The 24,911-nt window shown below is 39.3% G+C and overlaps 1 protein-coding gene across 2 annotated transcripts in view; it reads left to right on the forward strand.

The window, feature by feature from the left end:
* LOC149314775 (cytosolic phospholipase A2 epsilon-like) overlaps positions 1 to 21,303 on the forward strand; it is a 47,571-nt gene extending 26,268 nt beyond the window's left edge. For both annotated transcript variants that reach the window (XM_089523516.1, XM_089523517.1), the window contains exons 12-19: positions 1,156 to 1,378; positions 2,365 to 2,476; positions 4,554 to 4,691; positions 9,187 to 9,297; positions 14,540 to 14,731; positions 17,918 to 18,084; positions 20,158 to 20,344; positions 21,095 to 21,303. In XM_089523516.1, the coding sequence (XP_089379642.1) occupies positions 1,156 to 1,378; positions 2,365 to 2,476; positions 4,554 to 4,691; positions 9,187 to 9,297; positions 14,540 to 14,731; positions 17,918 to 18,084; positions 20,158 to 20,344; positions 21,095 to 21,303 (1,339 nt within the window). The remainder of the gene's footprint in view (positions 1 to 1,155; positions 1,379 to 2,364; positions 2,477 to 4,553; positions 4,692 to 9,186; positions 9,298 to 14,539; positions 14,732 to 17,917; positions 18,085 to 20,157; positions 20,345 to 21,094) is intronic.
* Positions 21,304 to 24,911: the final 3,608 nt, after the last annotated feature.

The following is a 24,911-nucleotide window of genomic DNA, read 5'->3' on the forward strand; positions in this document are numbered from 1 at the left end:
AAGGTAACTTGCTAGGTTATTTGTTGCTAACACTTTATCATTACTACTTTGTCATTGAAAAATGCAGGAAAATGTCCTTTGGTCCTCCCTATCTTTGATCATTATAATTCTGAATATACTATCCCGCTTCTTCTTCTTCCCAACATGCTCAGGCACATCATAGAAAACCATATAGTTGCCATGGGCACTGCATGGGTGAGTTAATAGAAAAAGTCACCCATTCCATTTTCATCCGTTTCCAATTTCCTTTCTCCTTCCAAAACCTTAAATTCTTGCCTGAGTTGTACCCAGGCATCTATAGAAATGTCCTTTTCTCCTCTATATTCTTTCTCACCATTCACACTAACTCAGCCAGTACAAGTATATGCCCTGTGCTGATGTTTGGAACAGCCAACCTGGCATGGAAGTCATCATTCCCATGTATCCACACTGTCTGTGCTTTATCTTTCTGACAGTGACATCAAAAATGTACTGAAAATATGCCTTATGAGAAGACTGATGCTTTGTAAGGTTATATGTAGCATTTAGGAATAAAGATCAATATGTAGCTAGACTTTGAAATATCTATGAAATTTATGATGTACCTCTTCAGAAGCTGACTATTTTACACAGAAGTGTGGAAAGTGCAGGCTGTGGTCTACATGTGGCTCCAAACTCACTTTTGTGGCCCCAAAAGTCCTGATACACCTCCCCGACTGTAAAAACTGAGTATGATTTTTTTGTTCAATTTTTCATTCAAAACCTGCCCAACAGATGTAGAAATACCATTCCCAGAACCTGCCTATCCTAACCCCCCCCCCTTTTTTGGGTGGTGGTGGTGGTGGTAGGAATTAAGCCACAAATAGTGGCCAGAAATACTTTGATGTCATTTTGAATGCACCTGGATTTTCTGGTAATTAAAATTGGCCCTTGGCTTCGATACAGCTGCCCACCTCTGGTTCTATATAAAAAGTGTGTGTGTGTGTGTATGTGTGTGTGTGCGCGCACACACACACACACTTATTTTTCTTGTTTATAAACATCCTGAAAACAAAAATGTAACATTATTCTTAAGGGGAACATTATCATTGATTCTCATAATCTAAACTGTTGGCTTTTACACAACACTGATAATATTCAACATGTCTTGGTTTTAAACCTTCCCCCCACCCTTAGGACCCTATCAAATCTCTACCAACATGCTGACTGGTCACAACAAGACCTCACAGGAGCAATTGCAGAGGCTCGCAAGAATATGACCAAAAGCAAGGTGGACCTCTTTTCTTTACATAACTTACAGGAATACAGCAATGCTTTGGAGCAGCGGCAAAAGCAAGGCTACAAAACATGTATTACAGATCTTTGGGGACTACTTATTGACAAAGCATTAGGCAGTGGGGTAAGATATCTCTCTGCTTTCTAAAGTACACAGAAGTCTCTTTCAAATTATGAATATAAATTTCAATCATTTATGTGCCACCTTTATTATACAGTAATGAAAACAGTTTGTAATTTAAAATAATTGCTTACATGATGCAGAATTTAAAAAAAAAAAACTGGAAGGGAAATGGAAAGTAAGCAAATTCAGGTGGTGACTCTGCTACACAGACTTCATAATGATTTAAGACAATCATCAAGTGGAATAGCTGTTAGAATCAAATGACAAATGGGATCTGTTCACACTACACAATTATAGTGCTACGATTCCACTTTAAGTGCCATGGCAACATCCTGGAATCCTGGGATATTTAGTTAAAGACAGCTGTTTAAAATTTTCAGGCAAAATTCTGTAGGATGTTGTCATGGCAGACAAGTAGAATCATAGTCATAGCACTATAATTGGCCCCCAGTCCCAGCCAGGCCAGCGGAGCAGGAAGAGCGGTGTATCAAAGAAAACTGACTAAATGTGGTTAACCAAGGTTTTCTTCCTAATTTGTTGGTGGCATATAGATACTTTTCTTCTTGCAATGTCAGAATTCTTCAACAGTGTTTTTATAGGCAGGACAAGTGGAATGGTGTGTGTGTGTGTGGAAAAGAAATACCTAGAAAAATGGCCTACAAAAGTATGTTCTCAGACAGTACAACTAAATTAAAATCTAATTAAAATATGTTGATGGTTCATTGCATTGGACAAACCAAGCAAAGGGGTAAGAGAGGTGGACTGAAGAGAATAGGATTTAAATATAGTAGCAATCCTGTATGGAGGCAGAGGAAGTTGAATCCATACGTGGGTCAGATATAGGTGGATCCAGCTGAAATTAAAGTTGGAAGCTCATTCTTTTCATTTCACCATCCCTTCCCACATGATTGCACATCTCCATACGATAACATCTCTCTCATTTTTAATAAACTGAATGTTGGCTAACCATTTTTTTCCCCGAACAGAAAAGCAGCACACTTTCAGGGCAGAAGTGTGCTTTGAGTCACGGTCAGAACCCTCTGCCAATATACATGGTTCTCAACACCAGAGACAAGTACAGCCTTCCAGAATTTAAAGGTAAAGTTATCCACATTGCACTTGGTTTAAAAATGGAAAGATTTCCTGCCACAAGTTGACATACTGCCTACAATGGGCACTTCTTTCACATACATTAATTGTTATAAGATCCTTTAACTGGAATCCTCATGGTGACATAGGGACATGTTCCCTTGTATATCCTTTTCTTGATGTAATGGAAGGCAGTATTCACTACCTCCTTGTGCAATGTCTAACACCCTTCACTTCCTAGGCATCTCCCAAACAGCCAGAATGCTGTGCAATAGCCATTGAATGATTGGCTGGCAGATGAGGGAAGGGAGGTCTGGAGGTGAAGAAATAGCTCAGTTGTAGTGCTGTAATTCAGAGAGGGGAAAACCCTGGTATCATCCTCCCAGACATGTGGGCAGACAACATCGCCTCTCTTTTGCCCTGGTCATTCCAATTTTCTCAGCTCCAGGCAGGATATAGCCATGGAAATTAGGAACCTGCCTTTCAGGGGAGGGAGGTATATAGAACTGTTATTGTTTTTATGTGCCTTTAAGTCATTTGTGATTTATGTTGACCCCAAAGTGTCCCTGTCACAGGGTTTGCTGGGGCTATGAGTGCATGACTGAGTGGCGAATCAAAGCCTGGTTTTCAGAGTCATAATTGCAATTTTAGATTGTAAGCCTGAGCGCAGGGAACCGTCTAATTAAAGTAATAATTGTAAGCTGCTCTGAGAGCCTCTAGGGCTGAAGGGCGGGGTATAAATACCATAAATAAATAAATAAATAAATAAATAAATAAATAAATAATCCAACTGTCAAACCACTACACCACGCTGGCTGTTTACACTGTGTACCCATGGAATGTTTGAATTTTTCAAAAAAGCACATGCATCTAATGAAAGTTAACAAAGTAATATATGTACATAATAACATACACATGGGATTGTGAGATGATCCAGTCTATTTTTGTCGCTTCTTGCTATGGTAAATCCTACATGGTAAAAAAGTATCTTCCTTCCTGCTATTGATAGTGATTATTTCCAAGTGTAAGGGAAATGATGAGATGCATTTCTATCGTATGTGGTCAGTTGTAAGAGAAACAGTAAGTTAAAATTATTTGAGCAAGAAAATGAAAGAGGGAAAACATAATTTCTCTGCTTTGAACCCTTCCCTGCACTGGAGTCATTCTTCTAGCGTGTGATTGAGGGGTTATTCAGATTTTTTTGAGTGTGATTATGCAAATAATCTCCCTCATGCATTCTGGTTTTGTTGTTCACACTGTTTTTTTTAATTGGAACTGCATATCTGTGCATCTCTGTGAGTTCTATTGCTCACACATGTCAGCACAGTGAATAAAGATGGAGTTGATGATGTGGATGTATTCAAAACGTGTTCAAGGCATGCAGAGTTTTATCCCAATTTATCCTGGGTCTATTCCCATTGGTTATTCACATAGTTGACAATGCAAATCATTTAGGAAAACATGGGGGGAAAAAACTGAGATCATTTATCCTGTGTTAAGTGAGGGTTTTTTTGACAGCCCCTCCCTGAAAGTTACTCAGGTGCAGAAAGTATGAATTCTAATAACCCTTTTGCATCAGTTGCATGGGCTCCCGGTATTTGTAGCTCAGTTTAAACCACTGGTATTAACCTTAATCTGTGTTGGAGGTCCTGCTTGTATTCCTACAAATAATATCAGGTTAGTGAGCACATGGGTTGGGATATTCCCAGTGGTAGCCCTGTTGTTGAAGAATTCTCTTCCAATTAATATTCATAGTGCTGGCACTGAAGAAGGCCTTTCAAAAGTTTATTTTTACTAATGTATTTCTTTGGGTGAATTGTGCAATCAAAAGTAATATTTTTCAGAGGGCTATTTAGTTGTGTTCACCCTGTACCTAAATATTCTGCCTGTGTTTCTTTGTTACTTTCATTTTTTTGGGTACATTGTTGTACGAGGCCTTGGCTTACACAAGGAAGTAAGAAATAATAAATACCTGGAATAAATGTGCATTTGCTATGATAAAGAAGCTAGACTCAAAGCTGAACCATTACAAACCCACAAAACTAAGCCTCAAATTGAGTTAACATGTGGTATTTTCCTTTTGAAGAATGGATGGAATTCACTCCTTTTGAGGTTGGATTACTAAAATATGGTGCGTATATTGATTCTGAAGATTTTGGAAGTCAATTCTTTATGGGTCGGATGATGAAGAAGGTTCCAGAATCTGAAATCTGTTTCATGAAAGGTGATTTACATTTCTCTACTTTTAAGAAAGTGAATTATAATGAACACTTTACCAATGATTTGATGATTACAAAATCCTTTAAATTTCTACTTTTAATAAAATAAATAATGACTGCAGCATACCTAAAACAAGTGCATTTACTTCAGAAAACATCACAAAAGCTGTTCTTCCACACATACTGTAGTCCGCCTTTGTTCATGGTTTCATCTTACATGGTTTCAGTTACCTGCATTCAGCCACAGTCTGAAAATAGCCGCCCCCCCCCCTTATCTGCAGTTTTGCTGTCTGTGTTTCAGTTACTCACAGTCAACTGAAGTCCAAAAATAGTACTGGGATAGGGTTTGGCACTATCTATGGTTTCAAGCATCCACTGGTGTGTGTGGGTGGTCTTGGAAAGTATCTGCCGCAGGTAAGGGAGGACTACTGTACTTCAAACTTATAAGATTTAATCAACTTCCAAATCACTTCCTGTAAAACAACATGAGTAAAGCAAAGATTAAAGTGCCTCCCATGCCCTCTATCCTCTGGAGGAATGTGGGGGCCAAAAAATTGCACTCTCCCCATGTACAATAAGAGAGCAAAGCATATACTAATAGGCTTATATGAAAAATTCCAATACTCATTTAATTCCTTTTGCTCACTTGCTCTCTTCCACCAGATAGCCTAGAGGAAAACATGCAAGTTATACCACTGTAGCCTTTTACTGTCAAAATCTGTGTAATTAAACTCTGATTATAACTCACAAAGTGATTACGTGAGACACTGATGCAACATGCATCAGATTAAACTAGGATATGCCTCCTAAATCAGGATGAGAATCATACAGCCCTGCAGATGTTACTGTACAGAATTTCTCATCAGTGATTATGCTAGCTATGGCTTCTGGGAGTTACAGTCCAACAACATCTGAAGAGCCACACAATTTTCAGTCCTTTCTTAAATGATTTCATGTTAGACAGAGACATCTCACTCAAGTTTTTCAGTTCATCCACAGATAAATAAATTGAAGAAGCCAATAAAAGACTAATAATTCAAATTACTAGTTCTAACTAAATTCAGTCAAGGGATTTATCTAAGTGTTGACATGCTAAATTATAATTAATTTTGGTTAATTTGACACTAGCAATTGGAATTAGGCCAAAAATTGCTGGTATGTTGTTTGCATACAAACTATTAAAGTCCTATCACTTCTCGGGCTCCAGAAAATTCCTGTCTTCTCATTTTTGTTTGTGCACAATTCAAGGGTGGCTATTCCACTTTTCCTTTTCCACTATGCTTCTCTTAAGCATTATATTTTACTCTGTGATATTTACTGTTGTCAACCGCCCGGATTGGTTCGCCACAGGGCGGTATACAAATAAATAAATAAATAAATAAATAAATAAATAAATATATTATTATTATTATTATTATTATATTGTCACATTCCCCAGTTTGTATCACTTGGGTACACTGATGTAGCCATCTATCACAGTAACTCAAAGTGATTGTCCATAGACAGCATGACCACCAAGATTTCACAGATGAAAACTGGGACACATGTGGCCAAGTAACATCAGAGTGAGGTCAAGATGACAAAAGTTATTAATAAAAAACCCCTCATAAACTAGGGTCCTGTTTGTACCAGTTGTAAATCTGGAACATTATGTTCTGGAACTGGATAAACCACAATGAAGACCACATGCACTGGGCTGCACCCAGGACAGTGACATAACACTTTTCACGGGCCAGCTGGACTTCCTTTGCTTCTATATGTGCTGGAGCTCTATGAATAGGCCACCTGATGTGCCACGACTTCTCCTGAGGATGGGCCACTGGAGGCCCCAGCCATGTGATTGGGGATGTCCCTCTACCCTACCTTCTTGTTGGTTACATTGGCAAATCCACTCTCATGAAAAGTGGTGGTACTCCAGATGGCCTGTTCATGGAGCTCCTGCAAGTATGGAAGCATCAGTGGTGGCTCCAGGGACCTGATCCAGTTGTTTACATGCCACAAAACCCAAAGCTCACCCTGGGGTTTCAGAGGAATACTGGGCTTTCCTCCAACTTTTCTAATTCTGGGGCAAAGTTGAGTTAATGAGAAAAGTCCACAATATTCCACCAGAGGTTGCTATGTGTCATGCAAAAAGGCAGCACCAGTCTCAGGGCGAGGCAGTGGTTTTTCTCCTAGTGCAGATTACCACAAGGAAAGGTTACAGCAGTTTGCTTTTTCCTTAGTCTACTGGGAAGGGCAGTACTCTATCCGCTTATGTCTTCTTCCTCCCTGAACTAAATTCATTGAGTACAAACTACTTTTGCACACTAAACTCAGTGTGTACCAATTGCAAGTAAGCTCAGCACCAAGGAAGGAGGAGAGAGAAATTGGGACACTTTAAAAGCAGCTGGAAAAAAAAACCTTGACAACAGATTATTAATCAGGGCTCCTCCTGCCAAATCAGAATATGAGACATGCACCAGTTCAGGAAACAATCTGCAGCAGGTTTTTAGAATAGTTATGTGAATATGATAGCAATATGGTACAAATATGGTACTGATCCCTTGCATATTGAAAAAATATTGCTGGTTTATGACATCAAATAGTTTGAGAATTGTTGTATCTCCTTACCCTATACAACACCAACACATCATTTAAGTCAAATTGATTTATGTATCATTTCTTTATAAGCATATTGATTGGTCCAGAATATTCACAGGAGCACTACAGACACAGATTACTTTTGCAAATACTTTTTAGTAGTCACTGAAATGTCACAAAATACCATGCAAGCTTTTTTTGAGTTCTCCAGATCTCTTTATTAGGCAAGATATTATACAAAGAAAAATGGAGAAGGGAAAAGTGGCTTTGTTTTAACCCTAATGTTTTTAGACAATATGATAAGGCAAAATAAATAAATAAAATAGAATAAAATAAAAAATTAAAAAATAAAAATTAAGCTCTACAAGGAACTAAAACTTTAGAAATTAACTTTTGAATTTAAAAATGCCTGGGATTCTAGCTACTGGAAAGAAGATGAAAATGTTGTTCCTTCATTTAAAAATATAGATTGAATCTCCCTTATCCAAAATTATGAAATTTGAAATATTCCCCAAATCATTTTTTTTCTTTCATGGTTGAGATAGTGACGCCTGTGCTTTCCGATGATTCAGTGTACACAAGCTTTGTTACATGCACAAAAAATAATGTAGATATAGGTCAATACAGGTATTTCAATAAAATAAAAATAAAATTCCAAAACAAACAGCTCTGGTTCCAAGCATTTCTGATAAGGAAGACTAAACCAGTACTACAAAATCTAGTTTTTGGGAAAATATCATCTCTACATTTAGGCAAAATGAACAAGTTCCTTGACAGTAGAGAATTACATTTTTTCTGATGGTGTTTAGTAATATTTTGCAAATGGCAAAGACAGAGTGAGTCTGCCCTCTTCTGGCATTAGCTTACATTGCAAACTAAACTGAAGAGTACGCTACTTGAATCAACTCTTTTAGAAAATTTCACAACTCTATGTTTCTTTTTTCATGCATACCAGAATGATAGTTCAAGTGTGTATTCACAACACACACTTCAGTGGCAGTTAAACCCTGAACTCTCTTTCAAGTGAATCAGAAAAATGTAAATTGTCTGAAGTGAGGTCTCTCAAATGTTGTACTTTATGTATAGTTTTCCTGATTTAATTTTTGTTTTGACTTTTCAGATATATCTTTTCCCCCAGAAACCTTCTGTCACCTACAGCTTTTATCTCACAGTATTATCTCAATGCAGCAGTTTTCATTTCATTTCATTTTATGGCCGTGCATTGTCAAATTAATGGCCTTAGTTGTCTGTTAAAGATCAAGCCACCACAAAATGTTTCACTTGACAATACATATATCACAACACTTTATTGTCGTTGGGAACACACACACACAGTACCTCACCCTGTGAAGGTTTTATAGCTATGTTCAGAAACAACTGGGTGCAAAATGACAACATCCTTCCCAATAATTAAAAAGTGATGGTGCCTCAACCCTGTGAAACTTAACTCCATTGCTCATACCAGGGGTAGGCACACCCAGGAACCTGGATAGCCGTACCAACTGATTTTCAGCTGCTTCAGCTCTGGTAGGCCACAATGCACTGTTGCATTTGCCATTTGGGGTGACTTGAAGTGACATTTTTTGTTTAAAATTTGCTTGGTTTGGTCAAGGCTTGGTCAAGGTTTGTTTGTTTTTATTTTTGTTTGCAGTTTCACATGGTGACAGTTTTTTTGTGTATCAGAGAATTATAGCTGACTTTTTTCAATGATGCAAAGGTCTTGGGTGGGGGATCAGTGGCAGTCCACGGGACTCCAGGGTCACAAGTGACTCTTTTCAGGCTTACATTGAATCACATAGTCCATTATATTAATGCATCTTAATCGGAATAATAAACTGGCCTCTTGCCATACATATTTCACATTTTAACTGCATTTCTTACTTGAATTCTCTCATACACTCTCTTTCCTTCAATCTCCAGGTGTATGGAGTAATGTATTTTCCTATAACCTGCTGGATTCCTGGCGTGCACTTGACACTTCAGAAGAAAGTTTTTGGCACAGGTATACCCGTGACCGAGTAAAGGATATAGGTTAGTCATTTTATGTTTCACTATAGGTTTTCACTTCATTGGGTCTTTCACTATAAAGTGTATTCTGATGACAAAATCCTTACCTACACCTGCACTAACTAATTTGGTACTAGGCTTTCTAATAATCTATCAAGGTGAACAACGCACAGGAAAATTACTTTTTAAAAAGTTTACAGTTCCCAGAGTCTCCATACAACACGGCCACTGTAGTAGCTATGAAACTGTAGTCCAAAATAGAAGTTTTCCCAGACTCTAATCTGAACAAATTTCAAAAGATAATACTGAAATTTTATGTCAGCCAGAACTGACCCATTGTAGCAAATTACTGATACTGATGTGCTTTGAGAACATGTCACTAACAATTGTTGCAATGAAAGGTTTCTGCAATTATTTTATTTCATGGTTAAGTAGAAATAATCCATGAGAAAATAGACGTACCTTTGTGCCTTACAGAACAGACAAACAAGCAAGAAATGACATGTTATATACATTTAGCACTTGATGGATTTCAGGTTTATGCATAAATTTTGTTAAAATTAATGAATGATCTCAACATGTATTCTTTTGTGCATGTGAACTGTTTAAATCAGCACTGGGGAACCTCCAGCCTGGCACCAAATCTGGCTGTCCAGGGGTACAAACTGTGCTGTTTGGTGTTCCCCGATCACACCTTTATTCAATAGTTTCCCAGCTGTTATATGTCCATCTCCCCTCTAGAAGGCTGAATGTCTCTCCTAAGGCTTAGTTACTGCCAGGAAGAACTTTGATATGATTTCAGCTAAAAGTGCTAAAATATGCTGTTGTTTTTCATCCCACCATTTTAACGTTGGCCCTGCATACAATCACCCTATTTATTTAATCTGTATGCAGAAAATATCATACACAGAGCAGACTTAGATCCAGAGGCAGGAGGAGTTAAAATCAGGGGAAGGAACATTAGCAACATAAGATATGCAGATGGCACAATACTGTTAGCAGAAACCAACAAAAGCCTGCAGCTAATTAGTAGGCTTCTCTTCCATGTGTCAAAAGACCAATTTTACAACCAGCTTAAATTTGACCAAAGGAGCCCCCCCCCCCCAAAAGGCATTATTTACCTGAGTGCACACAAATGTTTTAAATAAATAACTTAATCCTCAAATTACAATCTATTATGTTTCCCACACAACTATGTAAAATATTTACTTCATAATCACCAGGGAGAGGCCCCATTATGTCACAATTACATGCTGAGATTCAGCTATCATCTTACACTCTGATATACAATTTCCTTTTTTTAATGAATACTTTAAACAAAATGCTGAAAATTCTGATGGGCCACGTGGTTGGGCCAGGCTGGGGTCAATTGTAGACCAAGGAACAGAGAAAGGAGAGGTTCTTGCTTTGAAGGGAACTAGGGCAAAGTTCCCCAGTTCCCCTGTTCCCAGAAAAGTTACTATATTGTATGGCAGAATTGCAAAACATAGCAGTATAACAGGTCCTGCTATCCCCAGGTTATTCCCCAGCTTTATCTATGAAAAGGATGCAGAGCAAGCTATTTCTTCTTTGGCCTGCTTTCAGTACACTTCTCCTCAAGTTCTATCATCTCAACTAATTTTCTGTTAAGTGGTAGGGGTTGCTCTCAAAGATGACTGTCATAGGACTCTAGGCCTCATGGAGAGGTAAGTGTATATTCTTCTTAATATTTAGCACATATCACACAAACTCTCCTTCCTGAACCCCAACATTCCCCACTAAACTACAAAAAGCAGATCCTTTGTGGGAGTTATATAACCATACCCTCCAATATTTCATAAATGAAAACTGGGACATATGTGGCCAAGCAACATCAAAGTGGTCAAGATGGCAAAAGTTATTAATGAGGAAAAACAGTATACTAGGAGAGGCTACAAAGTTTGCTTGAGCCTCCCTTCCTCTTCCCCCCACCCCTCAGTTAACTGAATGCAAACTACATTTGGATTTCTAAGGGGTGGTTCCCACTTGCGATTTACAACGCTTTAAAATACACCGGTATCAGTTAAATCGATTCAAAATAACCCTGGTCTTATCCCGCGTTCCGAATCACTTTTTTTTCTTCGTTCTCATTTACCAATTGATTCGCTTTAAGTGATCCGCTTTCGTTGCTATTCAAATAAAACGGTGTATATATAAATAGGTTTTAGCCTTATTTCATTCCCACTCACCATTTTGGGGCTGTCAATCAAAGCAACGTCATCATAACGTCACTTTTAAATTTCGCGGTTTGTTATAAAAGAACCAATGAGGAGGCGCTTAAAGTGCCTATGAGTCCTGCAATTATTCGTGGGGAAGGATGGTTGAGGGAGAGAAAACTGCCCAAAGCACTTTTGCTGCCTTGGAAGAAAGACCCCAGGCTGGGGGAGGCTTCTGGCAAAGCGAATTAGGGGAGCCCAAGCTGTTTCCAGAGAAACTATGGGGATGGGTTTTGCAGGACATCATCCCCGCTTCATGGCTCCCAAGACAGCCAGGGAACATCCTTTCAGAGAGCCCAGAGATCAATGAAGGAGGCTGCTGGGAAAGCAGGGAGGGAGCACTCTTCCTAAAGATTCTCTTTCCAGGGTTGGAGGAGAAGGCAGATTCCGTTTGAGAAAGAGAGATGGAAAGGCTCTATTCCGCCCCCCCCCCCCCCCAATTGATCAGAGCCCTTCCCTGCCTGGGCGAGATCAGGAGGCTTCCCTTCCCTGCCTGGGCGAGATCAGAGCCCAAGTGGGCAGGGAATGCCTCTTCGAGAGGAGGCTTCCCTTCCTGCCTCTCCTCCGTTAGAAATGGGCTCTCCCCACACAGAGGGGAGGTTGCAATCCACCGGGGAAAGCCTTGTAGTCCTTTGGCAGATGCAGGCGCTTGAGCAGCCAGGACTTCAGGCGCTTAAAGCGCTGAAGAGATTAAGCGCCTGTAAACCATTAAAATAAAAAATAAAAAATAATCCTTATCTCTTATTGAAAGACCACAGCGGACAAAGGGGTGAGGGAAGCAAAAATGGCAACAGCCACGATGGATGGGGACAGAAAGGGCGACTCCCCCCCAAGCCAGCCCATCGTGCTCCGCTCCTCCCATCCAGCTAACCCGATTTCAAAGGCTGTCGTTCCTATTTAAATGCTCCGATTCCTATCCCGATTCAAGGAAAAAATGTAGGTTCGACCCTTCTATTTTTTAACCCGCGTTAAATGACGATAACACGAATCAAATAATAAACTGCTTTACGATTCGATTTTAGGTGGGAACGATTGCGGGTTACTCTAGAACTATTCTAGAGTTAATTCAGTTTCCAATAGGAACGCCTCACCTTGGATTCAATTTGAATCCCAGCGTATCAACCAGTGGGAACCACCCCTAACTCAGATTACGGCAAATGAAGTACATTGAAGAGAAAGGGGGAAAGTGAGAGGACAGGAGAGAAACTAAGACATTTAAAAACAGCTGAAAAAGTGGAATGACAGAGGTTTAATTGGGACTGTCCCTCCCAAATCATGACAGTTGGAAGGTTTGGTATAGCTACTCTTAAAGAGGAAATATAAGGTGATCTCCCAGGCTGTCGGTTCTTCTTTTGTCTTCTTATCTTGCTACTTAAAAAAATAACAACAACAACAAAAACCCCAAAACACCACCTTTGGAAATTGCCATTACCCCATAATATAGAGATGTAATAACCACATGTCCAAGCAGTGGTATCACTAGAGGGGTGCAGGGGGGGTTCAGACCACACCTCGTGACTCCCCAGAAAAGTGGTGACACCTGGTTATACTCTGTGGGGTGAGGAGGAGCAAGTGCACTCCTCACAATATTGCTGTGGCAGTGGCAGCCTTCTCCACATCCCTCTTGACTTCACTGCCATAGTGTAGCTCCACTGCAGAGAATAATGCCCTGGCAGTGAAGGAGAGAGCTGAAGAGAACAATGCCACAATAGCAGCAGCAGAGAAGGGACAAGTGCACCCTTATGGCTGCCACCCCTAGAAACCCTATGCCCTGCCTAGGGCCCTGTCCTCAACCCTGATGACAGCATGAATGTGGGAATAGGAGTGATCATTGCTGTTGTTGTTAACTGCCCTCTAGTTAACTGCCCTCTATTTAACAACATGGAGACTCTGTTGATGAGACACTGAGGTCAGTGTAAATGTTCAATTTCTACTAATGTAAAGGGTGGCAAATGTGAGACCTGTTGAAATAGGAAGAGGAAAGAACCCCAATCTACCACTCCTATCAACAGTACATCTCATCCTAGATTGTGAAGATAATTCAGCCTGCATTTATATACATGGTACTTTCCAGGAGAGCATATTTCAGTAACATAGCCATGGATGTGAGGACAATCTGGCTGTGACATCTGTCACCTCATTGATTTCCAGAGGTGATTCAGCAGATCTGGTTGGCTAGGTGGGTGTCCCTTTCCTCCCTGACCACTCCATGTGCAACTCTCCCGAAGCTGCAATCTCAGTGAAAGGAGTGTACCCTTCTTCAGCCAAGGGTATACGATAACTGCGTTACCCTGCTAGAATCTTCAAACAAGCTCAGAGTAACATAGCCAGTATCCTCTTTAGCACAGCTTGATATCTCCTTCAGCTCCCTTCCTTAGGTGATCTGCTCTACTGTCTACTGCACAGACTAGCTGGGATGTAAGACTATGCTATTGGCTTTAGACAGTAACATATTTGTAGAACCCCTTTGTCACTGAAGCAGAAATTCTGGGGTACATGGCCAACAGACACATTGACATTAGGAGTCATTATCAGTAGACACAGACTTGTGCCTCATTGGACCATTCACTGAATGAATGAAAGAGTTCATATATTAAATTAACTGGATTATGTTCAGAAATAACTTTTTCAACTTTCCAAGATTCCAAACAGAATGGAGTATATATTTCTTCAGAAATGTATATATTTTTTTCTCCTTGCACTTGCTACTCTTTGAATGTGCCTGCCAGATGCTTCTGATGTCCACCATAGTGCATGAATTGAAGAACTCCAATCACATTGAATTTTGCATGTTGTCATCTACTTTTCAAAGAGCACACAGATGTTTTAATGAGCTTGTGGCATTCAGGGAAAAATGTACATTAATGAGCACTTGTAAAGAGCTTCCACGTTTTATACATTTGGGAAAAAATACAAATGTGTAATACTAAATTTAACAACCTATTATTATAACATACAATAATGCATATATTTTGTTCTCTGGATGGCTGCTTCAATGCATCAGCTTTTTAATATATATATTTTACTTGTAGAGGAACGGCCTTCACAACCACCAAAACCACAAGAGTTGCATACTCAGCTGGTTATCCCTGCCCCTAAATTTCCTACGATCCTTCGTGAAATCATAACAAAGCGCATAACAACGTCAGAAGTCTACAATTTCTTAAAGGGATTTCAGCTGAGCAATGGATATCTAGATAATGAGAACTTTTATATATGGAAAGGTAAGTGGTTGAGAATGTTATTTAGCACCATTGTAAGATAATTTTTCATAACTGTATTCATGAACTGTGGTTTTAAATGATTTCAATAGCTAACTAACTAATTAACTAACTAAATAATAATACTTAGTATTATAATTTACTATGGAGGAAATGTGGTGAATGTTACACTAAAAACTACCGGTAGATATAGGTGTTTGTAGTTAATTAATGAAATAACTTTCTAGGGCCTGTTTCTTGGAGGGGGCTGCTAAATTTAATATTGGGATTTGAAATTAGGTATTTTAATAAATAGTGCGATATTGAAATCAAAGTTCCATTCTTGCTTATATATAGAATTAATTCAATATCTACACTATATTACATAGTCAATGTGACTTGGCTATGACTTGCCAGTTCATTCTGCACTTGTCCTGGTACTGCTCCCGGTAGTAATAGAAGCACCTTCCTATAAACTTAGAGCAGGAATAGGTACTGTACAGCCTGTGCATTACATTGCAGAGCAGGTGAGGTGCCAGAAGACTACAGATGAGGAAACATTATCCCTCTCTTCAAAAAACGCAAAAAGGAAGATCCAGGAAACTATAGATCAATCTGACTGATGCCAATACCAGAAAAAAGAATTAGAACAGATTATACAGGAGCCTACATGCAAGAATCTTGATGATGATGCAGTAATTAGTAAAAGCCAACATGGGTTTCTCAAGAACAAATCCTGCCAAACTTTATTTGTACAGCTTCAAAAAGAGGCTGGACAGTTGCCTTCTTTAGTTGGAGATCCTGCGTTGAGCATGGGATTGGACTTGATGGTCTCTGAGGCCCTTTCCAATTCTATGATTCTAAGAATATATATATATATATATATATATATATATATATATATATATGCATGCTGATGTGCTTTTACCCATGAATACTATTTCCACACCTGGAAAGCCCAAAAATAGCTTTCAAAGGTGATCTCTAGGAATGGCACTTCTGGTTATTGCATACAGCACAGATACATCCCACGCAGAGTCAGGTGGACAAATGAGTCCCTTCCTGCTTTAGAGTATCTTCAAACTTTGTAGTTAAAGAACTGCAGCAAAGAAGAGTTATTTAAAGAATTAGAATTAGGACAAAATAATATATTTCACTAAAAGACAACACAGTGGTCCCTGGTCAGACATGCAGAAGTGCTTGACAACAACAGGCCAACTGGCAGGCTCCAAGGTGGAGTAGAACAACAGGAAGGGGGGAAATGCCCTTTCTAGGTTGGCATAGCCTTCTTCCTTGGGAATACCATCCTAGAGCCTCAAAGAACATCTCAAAGATACAGAGTTGAAGTACTGAAGTGCAGTTTAAACCAAATATAATAATCAGAATTAAACTATTTCATTGAAAGCTTAGTGGGCTCTGGATAGGTGGTAATGATCAAGAGCATCACTAGGGTTGGTGTTAAATCAGTGCAGTAGCAACCCCTGGGCTGCCAATAGTCTGTCACGAGAAGATCAGGCTGCTGAGGAACAGAGGAGAGCCTCTTTGCTGCTGACAGGGAGGTGGACTAGGAAAACCGAAATGGGCTGTCCATGTTCAGGCTGTTCTTGTCTGCTCATTTTGTTTGCAACTCCTGGAGGGGCCCAGATGTCAACTCATGATGGGCTGGTTTCCAGGAGCCTGTTATGGCATGTCATCAGCATCCTGGGCAGGACCTTCAGTCTCCTTCAGTCCCAGTCTACTGCCGGAGAGGCACGGAAGTACATACTGGAAGGCAATCCCTTCCCACAAGTGCACCAGGAGACACTCCTTTTGAGCGTCACCCACTGCAGTCTGCACTGCCCACCCCCCCAGAAATGCCGCTGGTATAGACTGAACAAACAGACAACCAGACAGGTTAAGAGGTGGAACTGGGCAGAGCAGTGGGCAGATAAATAAATCTAACCGCTTGGCACAGTCAAAATGTATTTTTGGAGGCACCATGCTGAATCCCTGAAGTACACTCCTTGAGATTTAGGTGTTTATCACATATGTTTTGTAGCCCGATCCATACATGGGATGGGATCAGGCCAAAATGGGGGAGAATGGGTTTTATCACTTATAAAATTGCTTCTCGCCACCGGCCAACCACCACCCATCCCTGAGCCATGCTTATTCCTCTGATTTTGCAAGGACAGAAGCTTTCCATCCATGCAAAATCGTCTGGTTCAGAAACAAGTGGTTTTTGGCTGGTGGCATAGCAGCAATTTTGTGATTGATAAAAGCTCTTTCCCCCCGTTCCAGTCCAATCCTTTCCTGTACACAGATTGGGCTACAAAATGTGTGAGATAAACCCCTTAGAGTTGACATGCTACACTGAACAGTATAATAAGGCTACCTAGTTCTTGACTGAAATCATATCACCAATGTAGTTGGTGACCTAGTATGGCCCTAGAAATTTTTATCTCAGGACCTGACACTTCTTCCGCACAATATCTTCCATAGTTGCCCATCTGAGCTTTTTGGGGAGGGGTACTGCTATTCTGCACTCTTTATTCCTGTCTTACAGGTCTTGTCCTCACTGGGACATGTCTAATGCCCTAGAAATTTACCCCTGCTCATTAGCTGATTATAGTGAAGACAGATAGCAATCCTGGCATCTGCCTCCATCTCAAAACTGTCTCAAACCATGCTGTGCCTTCTCTGTAGTGCCCAAGACTTCCTGCTTCCCATTTCAGGAACTGCCTCTGTCCTAGTGCTGCTGTTATTACTGCCTCCTGCTTGCTTCTGACCATCAGGCTCAAACAGAGCCTTCAAGACAGTGGAAGGAAGCCTGCTGCTACCACTACCACCCCTAAGCTCTTACAAGTATTACTGAATGGGAAGCCTATATGTTTGCCCCAGTATGCTTGCCTTCTGTGCTACTATAAGAGATTATTGTATTCTGGGGCTCTACATTGACAAAGTGATAAGCACAGCACTTCTGTAGAAAGGTTATAGCAGTACAATTATATGAATGTGGTGAGGATAACATTAATTATTGTGACTTCAAGGGGCAAGGGGAAGGGTGTTGGCCCCAGGTTCATTCCTTGCTTCAAAATAAACCAGTTTGTTGTAACTGACCCAGAGACTCACATTTTGTTTTAATGGCCTCAAGTCATAGGCCAGAGGGCTGGGACTGCAACAAAAAAGTTTCTGAAACTACTGATTACTGACAGGAATTTTGCCTTTCAGACACTGCACTTGACACTTTTCCAAACCAGTTGACAGCAACATCAGAGTATCTAACCCTTGTAGATACTGCTGCCTTCTTAGACATCAGCTACCCACCACTTTTGAGGCCTGAGAGAAAAGTGGATGTCATCATACATTTAAATTATTCTTCTGGATCACAAACAACAGTGAGATTATCTGCACTTGGATATTATGCTTTTTATTCATTCTTTTATGGGTCTACACTTACAGCTTCACTGATTTTCTCTCCTAAAACAGGGTAAGATAGTTTTCCATATCCAGAGATCATGAAATTCAAATGAAATTCAAAAATTATTTTTTTAAAACATTGTAAATCTCTCCGCAGTCTTGAAGTCTAATTCTGCAAAGTCACTATCAGATGGCATGAGGTGGCCATCTCAGAAAAATGTGGTGGGAGGGGAGGATAAACAGCAAGGTGTTACAGAGGAGAGCTATGTGAGCAGCACATACTTTTCTGTTTTTTCTGGGTGAGACTGCTTTCCCCTTTGGCAAACTTTCCCACTGAACTCAAGTGAGGACATTACTACATGTGGTTTTTAAATTGGGATTTCACTGAGAAAGAAGTGTCTTTGGCTTTTACTCATTATACGACAACCCCTCCAACCTGTAGTTGCCCTGTCTCCAATCCATCCTGGCAATTGTGCAAGTCTGCAGGCATGAAATGTTGCTCTTGAGGCAATTGTGCAATTGCTAGTTACATGGTGTCAGGGTCCCCTTTCTCCCTGCAGTCCCTCCTCCCCTTTGCTATTCTGAAGTATCCTGATTACCTTTCTTTATTTTTTCTATTTATTTTTTCTCCTTTTTTTAAAAATTTAAACACTTAAATTGTGCCAACACACAAAAAGGGAGGGGGGCACAAAAACCCTAAAGGCATGCTAGGCAGGGCATAAAGGAGAGATCAGGAAGAGAGCATGATGGGATCAGCAGCCCCAGTCACGCAATTGAGAGAAGTGCGGTGATGGCTGCCTGGAAAATGGTATGTTCTCATTTTATTATTACTTGCATGACAGCTGTGAGAATGGGGTTTGTGTGGTTGAGTCTTAAGATTCAATTGCCAAACTGGTCAGTCTTTCTGGGTGGAATGTGAGGAGTGCCATCTTCAACTCAATCATCAAAAAATGTTGGATTAGAAATATATATATACAAGTGGACTCGTGGGAGATGAAGGAATTGCAGGCTACTCATCTGTTATTATGGCCATCCACAAATATTGTGCTATGGCTACTTGCTCCTTGTTTTTCACCCATTTTTCTGTTGCTCTGTTGCATTACCTGCTGTTGGATCATGGCCTCAGTCTTACTTATTTTCCTATTTCTGGGTTTTTTTTATTTTTGTTTGGTTCACTTTCTTGTTTTAGACTTTTCTCATAGTGCCAGGACTGAACTGTGCACAACAGTTCTTGGTAGTGGACATTAATATCCTCTGCTATCTCTTTCCCTTTGGGTCTTACTGTCTGATTTTTCATGAGACTTTGTGTCTGTCTTCACTCTCCTCTTCTCTCCTTCTCATGTTTATCCCGCCATTTCATCAAAGAGTAGCATCTAAGGTGGTTACCTTCATCAATGGAATGCAGAGGTAATGGAGGGAATTTGGAGCAACCTCAGGGCCAGAATACTCCAGGAACTACCCAGAGTATTCTGGCCAATATGGATCCACCCTAAAAACAAATTAAACAAACAATTAAAATCAACCAGTCTTATCAACCAGTCTAGAACTAATGCAATGCAATGGAAGAGAAAATGAGTTACAAAACAAGAGGTCCATGTCTCAAATCTTGCTGATGATGTCAATTCATCTTAGCTTCAGCTCCCGATATAAAATGAGGATATTTACTTACTTTTTAGGATTGTTGACAAGTTTATTTAGATATGCATGTTATGTACTTTAATGTGGCATGTAAACACTAAGGGGGGGGGGCAATCCAGTCCTCACTGCAGCTGGAGTACTTTTTCATGGAGGATTTCCATGGGCTCCATGCAGCCACATCTCCCCTACTTCTACCCAAAAGTATTATGGACAAAAAGTAAATGTACACACCACCTGTAGATCTATTAAGCTGTTCCACAGTAGCCAGTGCTCATGAGTAGTTGGAATTGTACAGTAAAGTCATACATCCAAGAATGAATATATATATATATATATATATATATATATATATATATATATATATATAGGGTAAAATTTTATCTCTGTCTCTGCTTTGTCCCACAATCATCCAGACTTTAGATGAAGCATCCAGATACTTCTCAAAGCGAGATATCCCTTTTCCTAAAGTGGATCTGAGCCATGTTAAGGATGAAGATTTGAAGGAGTGCTATGTCTTTGAAGATCCCAAGAACTCAAAAGCTCCTATTGTGGTTTTCTTTCCTCTAATAAATGACACCTTCAAAAAATACAAAGCACCAGGTAAGTTATCGTAAATGAAACTGCATTCATAGCCCCAGAAATTCTTCCTGCCTTTAATTTGAACAATGGGCTACCTGCTGCCTGCCAATGGGTGAATTCGATAAGATCCACCTTCTTAAAGTTACATCCCGCATCTATGCTGGGACCTTAGATAAGTCAGCCATTTTCAGCCTCAGAGGAAAGGCTGAAGTTCTGGATTTAGCTAATGCATGAATCAGAAAATGCCTGTCCACTCTGATTTCTTAGTAGATAAAATACCAATATAACAAGCAAGTATTTATATAAAATTCCAACCTAAGCTAAAATAAGTAGAATATATTTGAGCGTCTGTTCAAATATCTTCTACTTATATTAGCATAGCGTGGAATTTTATAATCTTTACTAATTTTCTAATGTAATGTCTAATCTGTACATTTCCCCTGTGGCATGTTAGTTGCACAGAATTATTGAACCATGTGGACTCTGGTCCATGTGGGAAACCATTGGTGGGAACTGTCTCCCTACATTGCTGCAGTAATATTAACCACACAAAACAAAAGGAAAATGTAGTATTTTCCTGAGGAGTATACATGCGCATGCACATACACAACTTCTATCTCTAGACTTCAAAGTTTGCATATTATTTGGATCTTATTTTAAAAAATGTCACTAACCAGCTTTTGCAGGAAGTGGGACAATATATATGGGCAGAGGTGATCTTTGGGCTTGGGTGCTTCCAAAATGTGATAATATATCCACTCTGTTTTCCAGGTGTAGAGCGCAGTGCCTCTGAAATGAAGCAGGGTCAAGTTGATGTGACCAGCCCACATTCTCCATATGGCTTAGAAAACTTTGAATATACAGAAGAGGATTTTGACAAACTTGTGGGACTGACTAGCTATAATATCCAGAATAATAAATACTTGATCCTCCAGGCTTTGTACAGGGCAATAGAAAGAAAAGGACACCAGAAGAAATAAGCCAAAACATGGGTCAAAACATGATTGTTAGACAGAAGCACAGGGTGCTATGTTTAATTTAATTTATTTATTAATATATATCCACTGACTACCTCACTTCAAAAGAACTAGCTTGTGTTACTTGTAACCATGCCTACCTATAGTCCAATATTTTGCCACAGTTTAATTCTGGAACACTGGAATGAGCCCAACACATTTTTCTTTTTTTTAAATAAAGTTTATTAATTTAAAACATACACTATAAAATCAAACATACAACTACAAACAAGTTTTCAAATGATAGTCAAAAATTCTTCAAAATACATCAAAATAAGTTTCTTAACTTTCTAAATGTCAGCATATATATATATATATATATATATATATATATATATATATATCAATTTTTTATTTTCCTTCCTTTCTTTATCTTTGCAACCTTCCTTAATCCATCCTTCCATTTCTACTCCCCTTCCTTTCTCTTTCATTTATCCTCTCTCCTTTCACCCCCTCAAAACTTTCTCATTTCTCCACCTCTACCCTTCTTCTTTCTTTCCTTACCATCTCTCTTATAATCCCTTCTCCTGCCTTCACTCACTTCTCTAACCATCTTTTAACTTTCTTTCATCCTTCTGTCTATCATACTTACTAACTTCCTCTTCCTTTGATCTGTTTTCCTACTTCATCCTTAACTGACTTTTTTATCGCTAAAGTTGTGTAACTTCGTTTACCTTTTCCCATTCTTTAACTACTCCTAGCTGATCTGTAGGCTTATCTTTTCCTAATCTCTGAAAAGTGAAATTTCATTATTTCTTCCTATCTCTTGGCGATTCCCGAAAAGAAAAGAAAAACAACATTAATTCATAGACAGAGTTGAGGCCTCTTCTTCCTCTACACAGTTCTTCTTTAAATCGTCCATTACTTTATCCCATACTTTGTTTACCTCACTTGTTGATTCCCCTCTTAATAATAGTGTTAATTTGTCCATTTCAATGGCATCATACAATTTTATTAAGCATTCATTTTTGTCTGGGGTAATGCCTAATTTCCATTTTTGAGCTAGAGTTATTCTTGCCAGTGTGGTCTCATAAAAGAGGATCTTTCTATAGTCTTTTTCTGAGCCCAACACATTTTGTCCCAGTATGGAGCCTTCCTTGGGGGATTAAAAACTCTGCAGAGATTTCTGGAAAGGATGCTATCAACAATGACTGGGCTGCAAACGTTTTGCTCTGGAGACTCTTGAAAATAATTTTTATTCCACTTAGAACTTGCCTGTATCCTCTCTGATAATCTGCTATATATTGTCTCAAGCACTGGCTTAAAATGTGAAATTCTCAAATATTGCTTGTTTAAACATCAGGGGGAGAATTACAGTGTTTACGTATTTTGCTTGAAAGTACTTTTGAAGACTGTTATCTGGGAATTGGGCCCATTAAATTCAATGAGACTTACTTCTAGTGTTTAGTATTGTACTGTAATTGTGTCTCAGACTCCATACTGATATTTATTCACATGTCATAACTCAGAGTTGGCAACTGCCCTAGATCTAAGACTTCTACCTGGATTTGGGAGAACCTTACTTTCCCCTATGCCCCTTCTACTCCAATTTTAAAAAGATAACTCAAAAAGTGCATCCATATCCTAAATTCGAGGCAGTTGTAGGGTTCAGAATAAACAGTACAAAAAGCAGAGTAGCTCCAAGGTTGGACCTAGGATGGTCAAAAGAAAGAAAAACAGAAGTTTGACAGTGGAAAATGGAAAAAAAAACTAAAAACAAAAAATGAAACACACAGACAGGAGAAACTAGAAATAGGAGAGTCCCTTGCCTTTTGATTTATTTTCTTCCCCCAGTACTTCTCAGGGTGTCCACTGAGGGGGTGGGGGACTGGCAATCGTCATCATCATCATCATCATCATCATCATCATCATCATCATCATTATTATCGCTGTAATGTATCAGGAATTAGCACTAAATTTGTGGCCATTGGGGTATAACCATTTTCTTTCTTTCCTTGAAAGTTGCTAGGAACTAGCAGCTAATGGCTCAGGGTCTGAAGGCCACTACTTGGAGTAGCACTGATCAATCTAAATAATTCAGTAAACAGGTATCATGAAGGATGTACAGGTAGGGCTTGCTGAGGCAGAACTGACATTTCAGGATTGGGCCAAATTTCCTGTCAAGTTGTTTGACTGGCCATTTAAAAGACATGCTTGTGAGTTATTCAAGTGGGTGGTGGTGAGGCAATCAGATAGGTATTTGAATTTTTTCCTGGCCACAGGAAACAACTCCTTTTAATCTAATCAAAGCAAATACACATACAGACTCCTACACCCAGATGGCATTCCAGAGCTTTAATCTTGTTCTTGGCAGCTTTTCAGTCTTTGCCTTCCAGAACCAAATGTTTCTCAAGCCAAGGGAAATGCAGGGCCAAATAGATACACGGCACAATATTTGTCCCTAGAGGAAGTATGCCTCAAGCTCCCTTCTTAGTCTTTAATACATCCCAAATGTATGGCTACAGGAGTTAACTGTAGTGAAAAACCAGTAACGTCTTTGGGACCACTACTAATCTCTTCTCAGCATTTCTTAACCAGATTATGATGACAGCACATATGAACAAAAAGTTACCTTCTCTTTCTACACTTCCGACACACCTTCATTGCAGCTGGAAACACCCCAGATACATCATGTAGAGAGCAACAGACACATATATGAGTTATTAACTTTTCATGTGGAAATCTCATGTAATACATACCTGATAATGTGTACATATGTCTCCACTGATACATAAACATCACGTTGTATTCAATAAGAGAGCTCTTGTTTTCATTTGAAGCTCCACAAATACACCACAGATACTTTGACCAATGCAAACTAAACTTTCCACTGCTATAGTTTAAGTAAATACAGCCATTGCAATGATATAGTGTTTTGAAAGATGGAACCCAATCCTAAACAATCTTGCAGGCAAACACACAAATATGTTGCTCTGGTTTTGATTGTCCTCCCACTGATGGAAGACCTATACGTACATACCTGGGAGTAAGCAACATTGAATTCAACTAGATTTGCTTATCCCAAGACATGTGCATGATTTCACTATCAGCTTGAAATTGTTTGTGTTAAGATTGGACTATTAAGAGTTATACCTAAAATATCCAAACATTTAGTAACTAGTTGTACTTGACATTGTTCAGGTCTGTGTCTGAAGGTTTCCATGGGGACCCCTGTTTTCTTGCTCACACTTTTTTATCTAAGGAATCTTACCAGAAGTCGCTTAGAGATGCCTGTTTTATTTTCCTACCCCTTTTAAAATAAATAAATAAAATAAATAAGTAAAATCGCAGGAATATTAGCAGCAATGTCTTCTGTTTTCCTACTTCGTGAACTTTAGAGGCAGTACATCAGAAGGTCTTCTCTTGTTTTCTAGCCCCTTTGAAAGGTATTTGCTGATAGACTGTGGCAGATTTCCTTTTTTATTTCTAGGAAGCCAGCTGTTTGCAATTTTGACTTGAAACTGGCCACTCTGTAACACCTCCATTCTTAGGCCAACTAAAGCTCGAAAGGCAAAATGAAATAGTTACAGGTGCACCAAAAATGATGGCTTATTGAATACATTATCTATTTT

The sequence above is a fragment of the Sceloporus occidentalis genome, unplaced genomic scaffold (assembly GCF_023333645.1).
Source record: "Sceloporus occidentalis isolate IW3139 unplaced genomic scaffold, rSceOcc1.0.p SCAF_4, whole genome shotgun sequence".
Lineage (NCBI taxonomy): Eukaryota > Metazoa > Chordata > Lepidosauria > Squamata > Phrynosomatidae > Sceloporus > Sceloporus occidentalis.